Consider the following 14124-nt stretch of genomic DNA (forward strand, 5'->3'; position numbering starts at 1 on the left):
AATAATAAAGATACGATTCTTGGAACAAGAAAAACATTCCTTGATCATGACATGAATACTATAGTTACTTTTAGTTCGTGATTGATTACAGATGGTAGATTTGATATTCTACTTTATCCAGTTATAATAAAACGGACGTAACTATTACATACATTGATTGTAGTGAGGAATCTTTTATCTTATAATTAGTGACCTAAGGTTGAAAATCAAATGTAAGAAAAATGATGTAAGGTGTATTCGGGTATTACCGAATGTCGGATAATTCCGAAATTCAGATGAAAATTACCTTTAATTCCATCATAATAAAAGTCTCTTTTCGGAATTATCCGACAGTTTTCGACATTCGTAATTACCCGAGTAAACCTTAGCCAGAATGATGTATGATAGGGAAAAATAAAATTAGGAATCAATAGGCATATTATATTTACTACTTCACTATCACTACATAATTAAATTTTTTAAGTTACTTGGACAGCCTGTTTGTCTTTGGCTTGCCTAAAGGCCTGTAGGAATTGCTTTCGGATTTCAAAAGCGATGACCGCCGCCGCCATGCCAGTATTCAGGCTGTCAACCCCTCTTTGTAGGGGGATGTTGAGTCGCAAACCATTCTGGGTAGCTGCTAACCTGTGAAACAAAAATAAATGATGATCAACAATTGGCGGGAGAGAGGGAAAGCCTTTGCCCAGCAGTGGAACACTCCTATAGGCTAAAAAAACAATTGGCATGGGCTTCTATGCCAATGCTGCACACGAAGCGCTACACGAATTTTCGTATTTCGTACAAAGTGCCCAAGTATACCGACCGACAATTATGACGACCGGTCTGGCCTAGTGGGTAGTGACCCTGCCTATGAAGCCGATGGTCCCGGGTTCGAATCCTGGTAAGGGCATTTATTTGTATGATGATACAGATATTTGTTCCTGAGTCATGGTTGTTTTCTATGTATTTAAGTATTTATATATTATATATATCGTTGTCTGAGTACCCACAACACAAGCCTTCTTGAGCTTACCGTGGGGCTTAGTCAATTTGTGTAAGAAATGTCCTATAATATTTATTTATTATTTATTTATTTATAAAAAAAAAAATACCAGGCGGCTTAGCACGGTCGCTTTTTTATCCCTTGTCACCATGCCTGTCACGTTCTAACAAGTATGTAAGTGCGAAAGGGACGCGCATAGTGATAGTCGATAAAAATGGAACCGTGCTGAGCCCGCAGTACATATCTTCATTTCTATGGTATCCAATGCGTGTTATAATATATTTTTGGCCGTCACTATTTGATGCTGATTGTACGGTCACCTGCAATAATATGTTACACAACGAAGGCCGTAAAAATGTCTGACTAGATCTTATTTGTAGAGCCATAAGAGCGTGTCGTATATTTTTGCGGCCATCGAAGAGTAACATATTATTGCAGGTGACTGTACATTGTCACTGCCCACCTGGTGCAGACTTTGAATATATGGACTCAGTTCTAAAAGTCTACTATAATCATTCTGTTACAGCTATATTTGTTTGAAAATAAAATAGGTATTGAAATCTGATGAGTATATTGTATAAAATTTTCTTACGGCTGAATGTAAAAACTTTCACAATAATAAAGGTAAACTTAAACATTTCCAATACACTAGTTTCATGGGCGAATGAATCACTATCACATGTTTAATTTTTCCATGGATCTGCGCCATTTTGGAATCATAAAGTTACAGCTTGACAAAAAAGAGTAGAAATTAAAAAGTGGCAACACTGTAGTGTCGTCCCTCTCAAACCAATTTATATAGAAAACGGGACGACACCAGTGTTGCCACATTTTAAATTCTTATCTTTTTGCCAAGCTGTACAGATGCAAGTACATTCAATAGGATTTTTTTTTAGTTGAAAGATATTTTTTTCTCTAAGATTATAAATCATAGAGATGCACCGGATATCCGGTTACTATCCGGTATCCGGCCTATGCGGCCCTCTTTTTACTATCCGGCCGGATACCGGATAGTGACCGACTATCCGTCCGGATACCGGATAGTAATTTTGCTTGATTTTGGAGTCAACAAATTGGATTTAAGAAACAGTGACGGACATAATCGGACTCGTTTATTATTTTTATACATTTTAAGCATTCCACTATTGCACGCGCACTCATTTTCGAACCTAGAAATGAGTCCACGCGAACTTTCACTACGAAACAGATCAAAGCCTGCACAATGCGCACCTGAAAAACCGAAATGTAGGTATAATTTCGCCGGCCGAATATTCGGCGGCCGGATACCGGATATCCGGCCGATGATCAGGCCGAATATCCGGTATCCGGTATCCGGCCAAACAACTATCCGTTGCATCTCTATAAATCACTAATACGAGAAACAAACAAAGTTTTAGTAATAACATAAATATAAAGAAAAACTATCTACATTAATATAAATACCTGTAGCTATCCTCACTAATGCCCTGAGTCTCTCCGCCAATAATCAAAGTCACATGACCTAAGGAAGCATAATCCACTCCGTAATAAGGCAAAACTGGAAGTGTGCCTTGCACAGTTCCCTCATCAGGTAAATCAACACCCAAGTCAAACTTCGCATTGCTGTCAGCGATCACCACAGAAGTGTGCTTTGGAAGCTGTTTAGGCAAGTCTTCCCAGTCTAGAGATGTGTAAATTGGTAGTCGAAAGTGAGCGCCAGCACCACTTCTTACAACTTTGTGGTCCCAGACATCAACACATCCTGAAAAAAAATAGTGAATTTGTCTATTACAAGAGCGTTTCATTTATTTTTTGCCACTTTTGTATTATTTCTAGTCAGGATCGCAAGCCCTTTTCATCCTTAAAGGAGAAAAAAAGTGTCCTAAAATTTCCATACATTTTTCAAACTTTCCTTTTTGTTACCGCCATACAAAGTATATGGGGAAATGGTAACACAATAGGAAACAACTGGGACATTTTTTATCCCATTAGTATTGAAAGACCTCGTGATTCTGAGTAGAAATAACATAAAAGTGGCAAAAAAGGTCACAATATATAAAAATTGCAAAAAATAACAGAAACGCTCACAAGCAGTTTTCACTTATGGGTTAAAATCTATATTTTTTCTATCCCTTCATTGGCATTGCAACTTTAAAGGTGCATCTAGATGAGTTACTTTCACCTGTTAACAAGTTGATACCACTGATAACCCCTAGATTTTCTACCCTTTTACCACTGGGAAGAACTGTTTTTCATCCCAGTAGTTAGTTTCCATTAGTTATTATGAAAGGAATATATAGGTTTTTCAACTAATTGTGTTCAATATACTAACCTTTAGTCAACAATACTTTTTCACAGCCAGACCCCACCGCTACTCTTAGTATGGCTCCCAAGTTGCCCGGCTCTCTAACTTGGTCACATATGATCTGCATTGGTAAGGGCTTGGACAACATTTTTACAGTTTGTGGTGTTGGTGTTTCAAAAATACCTGAAATTATAACAATTCATATTTCAGTAAGGTTTTTTATGTGAAAAGAGATGCCTGAAAAAGAGTGTTTTGCCATTTATTGTTTCAAGTAAATAACGAAATAATTTGTGTTCAAAGTAAGGTCAACTCAATGTGGGGACAACTCTGTATCTATAAGGTAAAACTGTCTACAAGTTCTTTGGACGCTTTCCTTCTGTGTTTGAACACATACTCCAATAGCCGGGACCTCACAGAACGACCATACGCGCGAGGCAATTTGCCAGTGTAGACGTGCCTTGGCCGAAACGGCGCGTGCAAGGCACGTCTACATTGGCCGTTTTGTGCGCGAGTAAATAGCCTCGCGTGTATGCTCAGGGCGAGCTAGGTGTGGGCCTGGCTAATGACTTACAGAAGGTAGGTAGAGCAGAAGCTCTTCCTTTCTGTCTGTGTCTGAGCAATGTATGTATACATATACGGGAGTTCTTGCCCTATGAATGTGTTCCCAACAAAGAAATATATATACTGTTCTTCTCCACATTACCTTAGATAGACAAAAATCAAGTATACATACCAAATATTCCAGGAGGTGTCTCTACATTAGACCACATTGACATCTCCTTATAAGAAGTCTTGAATAATTTCACTCCGGTCTTTGGTAAGAATGGTCTCAAATGATGTAAATCTTCTGTATTACTAAAGATAATGTACTTAAGAGGACACTTAGCCTCGAGACCATCGACTATTAGTCGCCAACCTTCAACCAGGATCTGTCCACTGCGCATTTTGTCCTTCTTTGATTTCAATTTGACAAGAAGGGAACTGAAAAAAATTATTAAAATAAATAGTTTCTTATATAAACAATAGTTGCTATAATCCACTAACCACCGAGATACTTTACATTGATTTTGATATCTTATCACTACACCTTATAAAACAAAGTCCCCCGCCACGTCTGTCGTGACGTGGTTTGTAGGCAGCTAAAGGATATAGATAAAGGAAGAGAGGAAGGCCTACTCTTCGATGGTCAGATAACTTTAAAAGGATAGGCGGAGTGGGCTGGCCCAGGAAATCAAGGACAGGCCCAGGAAGGACTTGGAAGAGGCCTATGTCGGAGGACAAGCTGAAGTTGTCGATGGAAACTAGAAAATAGTAATATATATAATTGTATAGTGGAAAATAAGCTATATTTTTAAGTAGATAAGAGTATTAATGTTACAAAACTTCAGTAATAAAGGCTATTTTAGTTTTCTTTTTATTTAAAGGATAATACACCGTGTTTTTATTGAATTCCGTTAACTTCGGGGTATAGTTAAGTACGTTTATAAGAACTAAATGGCATAGTTAATTTTCAAAAAAAAATTTTTTTTTTGTTTTCTTTTTTGTTTTTTTTTGTTTCAAAAGTAATTAAATGTAGCATATAGCGTTGTTGTAACACGGGCATTACATTTAACTCAACCAAACAATTGAAATCTGTGACATATCAATGTCATTTCGTACATCAATCGACCGAGATTGTACTTAAGTTTAGTAGCAAATGTATGAACTCATTCTAAACACTAATCAATATGTAAGCCGGCCCTAAGGCAAGTGTACACGCTTGTAGAGGCCTTATAGGAAAAAAATTAATTATGGATTATCTCCGAAATGGACTTAATTAGAACATCGGTGTCTTTGAGAAAGTTACTTGATTTAAGCTCAGGAATGCACCCTTGAAATTAACGGAAATAAAAAAAAACACGGTGTATAACACTGAACTTACCTTAACCATCCATCATTGTCTTTCAATTTTTCATACATAATTTCATTGTTATCATCAAACACTTTTGCCTGGCTCAGATAAAACTTCCTCTTTTTCATTAGTTCTTCTCGTTTTTGTTTTATTTCTTTTGATTTTTCAGGAGTAAGTTTGTGCGATGTTTCGTTCTGAGAACTGTTTGTTACCGCAATCTTTTCTTTTTTGTTTTCTTTTTGTTTATTGAACTTCTCACGGTCTAAGGAAATTATCTTTTCCTTTTTCAAACTTACTTCTGAATTTGGCTCGTAAGGTAAAATTACTTTGGCTGGATTTCTGTGTGCCCATCGGCTATAAGACCTTGCTGTATCGAGAACTGGATGCCGGGCAACTAGCTGAACAGCGATACGATGTAGATTTGTTAAGGACATCTTTCCCACGTTACACAGTTAAACCAATATTTTTTTAGTATTTTAACGTTGGCGAATCTTAATGCATGCTCAATTTAGACTATTAGAATACTATAATTACACGTGTAGATACTTAAAATAATTTATGTACACATTACACAGTGCAGCTACGAAAGTTTTAGGTTATATTATGAGTATTTGACGGGTCTCTATTGGTTCCCATAAATTTTTTGTTCCAATTTTTTCAGTCCATAACGTTTTCCATCATAATTTTTATTAGTCATATTGTCAATAGTCATAAATTTTAACTATATAAATTGCAGTTCCGATTTTTGCAGGTCATTATTATTGTTAGTCATAAAATCTGTTACTCATAATATTCAAAGTCCAGAAGGTATACTATTACATAATGTTGAAGGCAATAAACTTGCTTACAATAATCGTTGTAAGGTCTTTTATCGCAGGTTATAATGATAAAGTAGGGGCTCTATTGCATTCCCTAAATTTCAAGTTCCGATTTTTTTAGACCATAACGTTTTCCATCATAACTTTTATTAGTCATATTGTCAATAGTTATAAAATTAAACAATACAAATTGCATGCTTGCATGCTACCTACCTTGGGATTATTTTAAATTTGGCTTACTGATTTCCCCTCCATTTCTTATTTTTCATGTAGTTTATTAAGCCATTTCGTCCCGCCAACGAGTCAACGGAGCCCCGCTTCGCGGGGCCCCTATTTCCGCTTTGAGGGACACAAGGTAACTAACGAACCTACCTGAGGAAACAGATTTTTTATTGTTTGGCTTACTGATTTCCCCGCCATTTCTTGTTTTTCATGTAGCTTATTAAGCCATTTCGTCCCGCCAACGAGTCGACGGAGCCCCGCTTCGCGGGGCTCCTATTTCCGCTCTAATGGACACAAGGTAACTAACAAACCTACCTGAGGAAACAGATTTCTTTTTTCTTTATATGAAGGATGTTATTGATTTGGTTTCTTAGACGTAATTCATTTTAGTCATTAAAAATGGGGGTCCCTTTGTTTGACGTAATTATTGAAAGTCATAATGTTTAATATTATAGCTCCTAAATATTAGAATATTAGAGGATATCATTTTCTGACTATCGAAATTAGAAACAGTAAGTTTATAGGAAACAAAGGGATGACATTAAAACGATATGATTTACGACCATTAGTCCGATAAAATATATGCCTTAAAATATTTCTGAATAATTATTGATATACCTTTGAATGTTATACTCATCAATTTTATAACTTTTGTGATTATAACGTTTAATATTATAGATGTCTAACATTAGAACTATGAAACGTTATACTTAACAAAAATTATGACTATTGATGTTTATGTCCATAAATTATATGGATATCAATTTCTGACTATCGAAATTCGAAAGAATAAGTTTATGGGAAACAAAGGGATCCCGTATTTGACATATGCCAAACTTCAACTCACTTAAACTTAGTTTACACGACGAATACAACGATACGACGAAACAGACCACTGGCCAAGTAGCCAAAAGACAATTTTTCTTTATTTGGATGGTGGATGGATTTATTATTTACAAAAATACAGCATATTTTTGTAAAACAGCGAATAAACTTTAGCCTACTGTATATATTAATATTATTCTATATAAAAGACACAGTAACTTCAGTAATGCCAACTTCACAATATTTTTTTTGTATTTTTATTACGTAGTCTTGATAGTTGATATTTTATTTTGTTGACGTTGCGATGGAAAATTTTGTCAATATGCAACACTAACCTTATCATCGGCTCAGCTGAATGGCCTGAATGTTTTAATGTATTATCGTGATCTTGTGAATGCGTAGTTATTTTGTGTTTATTTTTAAACCAACACAAATTTCTAAACAAAATGGCAACAGGCGTACAACCTCGTGACGAGGAAATCCAATTTACTCGGTCTGATCTTGAAAATATTCAAGACGCCATGAAGAATAAGAAATTTCGAGAAATGCTAGCGGAGTACGCTGAAGAAGTACGTGACCCGGCGAATCAAGCACTTTACCAGAAGGAAATGACCCAGCTTGAGAAGGAGCGAGGTTATGATGTAACCTTTATTAATCCGAAGGGCGGGTATGTTATCAAAACAAGCGTCGCTGGCGACCGGAAAGCGTTCGTTAATATTTGTAGCAATGATATTGTCGGCAAACCGTCCTGTAGCGTTCAAGAGGTTGATAACCAGAGAGGTATGAATTGGCAAATACCATACACTATAATCCCTCCCAGGGAAGATTATGATCAGAAAAAACAGAGATGTGTCATTTATGATGTAGTGTTCCACCCGGACACATTGCGCATGGCAGAGGTTAATAAAAGGTTCCGTGAACTGGTCAACAAGACTGCATTGGATGGCTTGATGAAAACATACAACATTCACCTGGATAACAACAATTTACGTTTTCCTAAGTCATTATACAAGGGAATGACTACTCCAGCTATTATTCGGAAAGAGGATCCAGATTTTAAGGGTATTCCTTTAGATGATGAAGAGGGAGGGGAACCTTTATCTCCTGAAGTATTGGAGAAGCTATATCCACAACGCACATTTCCGGCAGAATCTAAATCAGAAGAAATTAAAAGTGTTAGTAAGTCTAAACCTAAAGCTAAATCTAAAAAAGAATTTACTCATGAAACTATCAATGGATACACTATACCCAAGTACATTATCAAACAACAGAAGAATGTTGACATGCAAGAATTCACTTATGACAAAAACAGTAAACAGTACACTGCTATACCCAGTCAAATAGTGGTTGAAATTAATCTTCCTCTACTGTCCTCTACTAAAGATTGTATTTTAGATGTTAAGGAAAAATCACTGAGTTTATCTTGCGAAAAGCCAGCTAAGTACAGACTTACCATAACTCTTCCCTATGCAGTTAATGATGAGAATGGAAGTGCTAAGTTTGATAAAACAAAGCACATGCTTATTGTCACATTACCTGTAGTCAGAGAAAATATAAAGAAAGATTGTAGTAAAGCAGACAGTGGAGTAGAAAGTGAAGAAAACTCAAGTTCTCAAAGTGATGATGACCAGAGAGATAATTTAGTCGAAGAATTATCATCTACTGTTGCAGAGACTGCTATAAGCCCTTCTACTCAACAACTAGAACATCAATCATCAGAAGGAGCATTCTTAGACTCTTCATATGGATACATTTTACCATCATACACACATAATGTACTTGATGATATTGTTGCGTTTACTTTCCATGTTAAAAACACTGAGCTGGACTCTGTTAAAGTGAAGAGTGAAGGCAATAAGGTTTACATCAAATTTACTACAGTAGGATCAGGATTTGTACCAGTTCATTATGCAGCACTTATAGTATTTGATGAGGGAATTAGATTTGAGAATGCTACTGGAGAACCTTGGGATAACAATGTTATTTTACAGTTAGAAGTGTCTGGCAACTTGCCTGAAAAATTCCAAATAGGTTTGAGTGATGCTTCTCTAACCAGTGAATACTTTGACATGTCCCAAGTGAAAAAGTCTTCCAGTGACCAATCTGCTTTAAGTCAGAAACTGCCTCAAGATGAAATTTCTTTACCTGTTGTTGAAGTAACCAATTTCGGCTCCGAGACAAACATAGTAGTGACCTCAAATATTGAAAATGAGGACAGTGATGACGTTGAATCACCCAGATCTCCTAAAGAGAAAGAAATTGTGTGGGTGGACTCGGGAATGAATGAGACTGGAGCCAAGAGTATACTGAGGAAACCAATGCACATGATGAGAAGCTTTTCAGAGTCTAGTGTGGGAGATGTTGCTTCTTCAATGGATTATGTCAGCTCTGACTGTATTCCTGAAGAATCCAGCTTAAAAAAGACTGTTAGGTTCAATGATGTCATTGCAAAACAATTTTATAGGTATGCATAATAATAAACATAATTGAAAGGCATTGAAATATTTATTTAACATAAATTATGGTCATTCCATTAACAATTCTAAATTGATGTATGTTATTTACAGGTATAATTCATCTATTGAAGGGCAGAAGAAAAAGAATCAAAGGAAAAAGAGTAAAAAACGTACTCAAGACAGGCGCAAGAGTGAAAGTGAGGCGGAAGATGATTTCAACAACTCAACTCAGGTATCTTCAGTTATATTTATTCTCTATTCAAGTAGAGTAGCGGTTCAGTTATATTTAATCCTTATTGCAAGTACCTAGTAGTATTACGAATGGTTAAAAAAACATTTCTCCTGGGTCATGGAAAAAACCTTTTTATTCAAAATTAGTGTGCTTTGTTAAATGTTTAAACAAGTGTTACCAAGCCATATATTTAGCACATAAGGTATGATTTGCATCTTCAGTCTTAGTAGCATAATCCATTTATTGGAGATGTAAATTAAATGCTTTGTGTATGCTAACAATGCCACCAAACAAGAAAAATTGGAACCTACGTAGTTTCTAATGAATAGTCTATATTTATACTTTTTGTGGAAACCTTCCACTTTTTTGACCCAAATTCAATGGCTGATAGTAGACTTGACAAATAAGATAGTAAAAATATTCAATAACAATGTTAGGTATATAATAACAAAATTTTGTAAACATAAGCATGATGATAGCCAATTCTGTCCACTTATTTTATCTTTAATTGTCATAATCATATTCATTTTGCAGATTCCGAAATCGAAACCGAAGTCAGCTTTAAAACAGCGGCGTGACAGCGGGCTAGCAGACACTTCTGATGTTGAAAGCGAATGCCACGGCACTCCAACTGGCAGAGATATTCCCAGCGAACGGAAGGACGACGGAATCGACACCGACGCGTCGGAAGGGAGCGCCTCTTCATCTGTATTTGACATTTACAACAATGACAACTCGAGGAAATCAGAACCCATTATATGGAAATCTAAAGACGAAGAGAAAAAGTCAAAATCAGACAAAGCAAAAGCCTCGGAACCCAAAACCTGTGATAATATTAAACATAACACTGATCTCTATGATCCAGATAATCTGAACAAGGGCCAGTACCAAGAAGTAATGTTCAAAAACGATCTCATATTTGATTTGGACATGTGAGTGCTGTCATTTCTTATGTATCTCTTAGGGATTCACACACTGAATTCTATACAAATGTCTGATGTCCAGTTTCATTTTATTAATTTAGTTCACATAGTATTTTAGATATTAATTTGGAATAGTCCCAGTTTTAATTTAGTTCCTATTTATTGCGTGTAGCTATTTTAGTTGTTTCTCGTGTTTGCTAAGTTTATGGCAATGGTTCACAATAACATCCAAGTATGGTCAATTATAAAAACATTGAATAGGTAAAGATTAGATATACAAGTATCGTAAATTATGTATGTATTCAAAATATAGTACAAAATGTTACAGTTTGTACATGTATTAATAAATAAATATTCAAAACTAATTGTAAAAGGCAATAATTAACTTTACAACATTACAATTTTTATGGTATTTGTATGATGGTGTTTGTATAACTTACAAGACCCACTTATGAGTTAGAGTTTGATGAATTGACCGCTAAAGACGTCAACTGACGCGCACGGCTACAGGCCAATATCAACCTTCGTGCATGTCAATAAGGTTCACAATGACGCCCTGCACACGATAGCCACGGCGTTCAAAGGGTGAATGTGGCCTTGACAGATGTTTGCGGTTTCCCACCGTCATGCAAACGCAGCATTAAATAAAATGACATCTAGTGATTTAGGTTTATAAACATATTTTCAGATAATTTTCATTGTGCTCATTTTAGACAATATTAAAATATTGGGTAGTTGAAATGCATTTAAATGGTACAAAATAGACTAATTGGTATTAACTGGCTAAGATTTAATTGAAATAACAATGTCCTGTAGTTTAAGTTTTAGATATAAAGCACAGTGAGGGTAGAATGAATAGGAGTGAATGTAAAGCAGGCACATATAGCACTAAACCACTTTTTTTGGCAGTTGTATAAGTTGATTTGTGCTATAGTCAAGTGCACAAATATGTGGCAACTCAAGGCGATTATATTTTAACAAATTGGCGTTTTAGCATGAAGAGTAAAATTTAAATAACAGCGTAAAGTTTCTAGTTAAAAACGTTCTATGGTTTTAGTAACTGCTCAGTAGTGCTCAGTGTTGCATTATTGATACATTTTTAACATAGTGTACATACCAAAAACAAAAAATATGGTACTATCAATGTATAAAATAAATATTGAAGATTTTGTCACTTACCGTTGAGCAAAGCAAATGAATGCATCTTAATTATTGTAAGTAAAGTCACCTCCAGTGACTTCAGGCCCCACTGCTTAAAAGTGTGTATACTATGCAACATTTGTTAGGTATTCCTGCTATTGACTCTTATAATGTTTAAAAAAGTATGTGCTAATCATACAATTTTATTACGATAGTAATAAAATTGTAACCTGGAACTTAATTGCTCATATTTTTGTGCATCTTGACTTTATCACAAAGTACCTAATAATCAAAATAATAAATGTAACGTCGACACCCAGTTTATAAAAAAAAATTGTTAAAAAATAACTTACAAAACGATACGTTGCTAGATTTTGTACGCTTAACAATATTAACCAGTGTAACTTAATGTACTTAGTGCAAGTTGTACTGTATACTGCCGCGCTTAGCATAAGTATGCACAATGATATACCCTATTGTCATACAATAAGGTTTATAGTAAAACAAGTTTTCAAACTAATTGGTTGGTTTAACGTTTGTGTCCCTCTTTAAAATCTTGGTTTTAATGCTTTAAAATCAAGTATGCATTTGTAGTGATTAAGTTTAATTATTCAACAGCTATTGAAAGCTAGTTGGTAGGTAGAAAGTGTATGACATTTTTTTATCAAATATCAATACTGTAGGCTTAGCAGGAGTGCGCCGCGACAGTATCTCGCGCGCGAGAAAGACTACCACCTGCCCATCTTTTTAACTGTATTATGTAATTGGCTAATTGGAGAGAGACTGGTGGTCTATCTCATGCTAAGCCTACTGTATTTTGGTTGAGGGACAGAATAACATCAAAAAGATATACATACATAGTTAATCTACCCAGTTATTAGGTAAAGTGTCAATCTATGGAACTTGCTAATTATGTAAACAAACCGCCTTATTGAAATTGTCTCTGAATGATGATTACTAGTGACTTTTGTTTACATAGTTAGTAAATTCCATAGAATGACACTTTACGTAGGTATACTATGCGCGGCTGTATAAAATATAATATTTTGTGCCTTTTCTATCACTGGCCACGCAAGTAACAGTCGACCAACTGTTGTCATAAACTGGCACATTTCAGTGAGTTTGTGTAATTGAAGGGATGTTTACAAATACAACATAACTGCTTAGAGCGGTTGACACTTTTTTAAGAACATTGTTAATCGTTTCAGGTGTCAACCAGTGTAGTCAGTTATGTTGTTTTTGTAAACATCCCTTCAATTGTTTATCGATAGAAATGATCATGTAAGTAGTTATTTTTTTCTGTAGTCTATTAATCGCTATGGATTGATTTTTATGGTTAGATATATTAATTATGATGTAATTTTGAATAAAATGTGTCAATAAAATAATATCAATCTTTAATTTTATAAAATAAGATCTTCCTAATCGGTTATCTGTATGAGGGGGCGGAGCTTAGCTCATTGCAAGGATGAAGGCAATTTTTCGTAAGTTGAACACCGCGAACCCACTCGACTACTAAAGGCGTCGAAATAAACGAACCGGATAGAGTCTGTGCGGAAAGAGAAGAGTCGGAGAATTTCACCCCATACATTTCACGACTCTTCTCTTTCCGCACAGACTACCGACTTGAAAGTACTGCATAAATTCAAATTATGCAAATTTTGCTTGTCCCAATCAAGTAGCGTTTAACTAGTACCTATTTGCATTTTGTTACACTCAAATCCAGAGGGCTGCCTGAGAATATTTCCCATAGTTCCTAAACGGAGACGGAGAACGACATCCTCGTAAGACCCACCATAGAAAGCTTTCCAATTTTTAATTTGAACCTTGTTCTATAAGTAAATTAGAATGAATTTCGTTTGTTTTAAAACGCAATGAAACAAGAAATGCTACTTTGTTGAATTATGCTGGCGAATACCTAAATATATTCTTTCTTGATTATCGAATGTTTTGATTTAGATCCTCCCATATTTCCAGACTGGTAAACTAAAGTTTCTGTCGCGGCCAATGAACTAAACATGTACCTACCTAGACGACACCTACTCGTCTCCCCGACAGACGAGACAGCGTCGAGTTTCAGTTGGGGTATAGCTTGGGTTAACCAAATACAAATGTGACGTCCCACGGGTAAAGGTACCTTATGGCGGTTGGCGCTTACGACGCGTAGCAGCGTATTCATAGGTATGGGAGCGTCGTGAATAACAGCGTAAGCGCCTGCCGCCATAAGGTACCTTTTCCGTGGAACGTCACAAATTTCATAAGTTTTAACCTTTTCGACGCCAAAACAAATGTGAAAGCACTCATACGCCAAGCCGTTTTCTGCAAGACACCGAATGATAGGTCTAGGGATG

At 35.7% G+C, this 14124-nt stretch overlaps 2 protein-coding genes across 2 annotated transcripts; one reads left to right on the forward strand and one right to left on the reverse strand.

The window, feature by feature from the left end:
- Nucleotides 1-427: 427 nt before the first annotated feature.
- LOC134792780 (rRNA methyltransferase 3, mitochondrial) lies at nucleotides 428-5738 on the reverse strand. Its single transcript, XM_063764115.1, has 5 exons — nucleotides 5188-5738; nucleotides 4000-4247; nucleotides 3294-3449; nucleotides 2426-2723; nucleotides 428-624 (listed from the first exon to the last, which is right to left on the reverse strand). Exons 1-5 carry the CDS (start codon nucleotides 5589-5591, stop codon nucleotides 459-461), a joined length of 1272 nt encoding a protein of 423 aa, XP_063620185.1. The 5' UTR covers nucleotides 5592-5738; the 3' UTR covers nucleotides 428-458.
- Nucleotides 5739-7323: 1585 nt separating this feature from the next.
- LOC134792781 (protein kintoun) lies at nucleotides 7324-12922 on the forward strand. The gene is made up of 3 exons (XM_063764116.1): nucleotides 7324-9486; nucleotides 9590-9710; nucleotides 10245-12922. Exons 1-3 carry the CDS (start codon nucleotides 7469-7471, stop codon nucleotides 10644-10646), a joined length of 2541 nt encoding a protein of 846 aa, XP_063620186.1. The 5' UTR covers nucleotides 7324-7468; the 3' UTR covers nucleotides 10647-12922.
- The last annotated feature ends 1202 nt before the right edge of the window (nucleotides 12923-14124 follow it).

The sequence above is a fragment of the Cydia splendana genome, chromosome 8 (assembly GCF_910591565.1).
Source record: "Cydia splendana chromosome 8, ilCydSple1.2, whole genome shotgun sequence".
In the NCBI taxonomy this organism is placed as follows: domain Eukaryota; kingdom Metazoa; phylum Arthropoda; class Insecta; order Lepidoptera; family Tortricidae; genus Cydia; species Cydia splendana.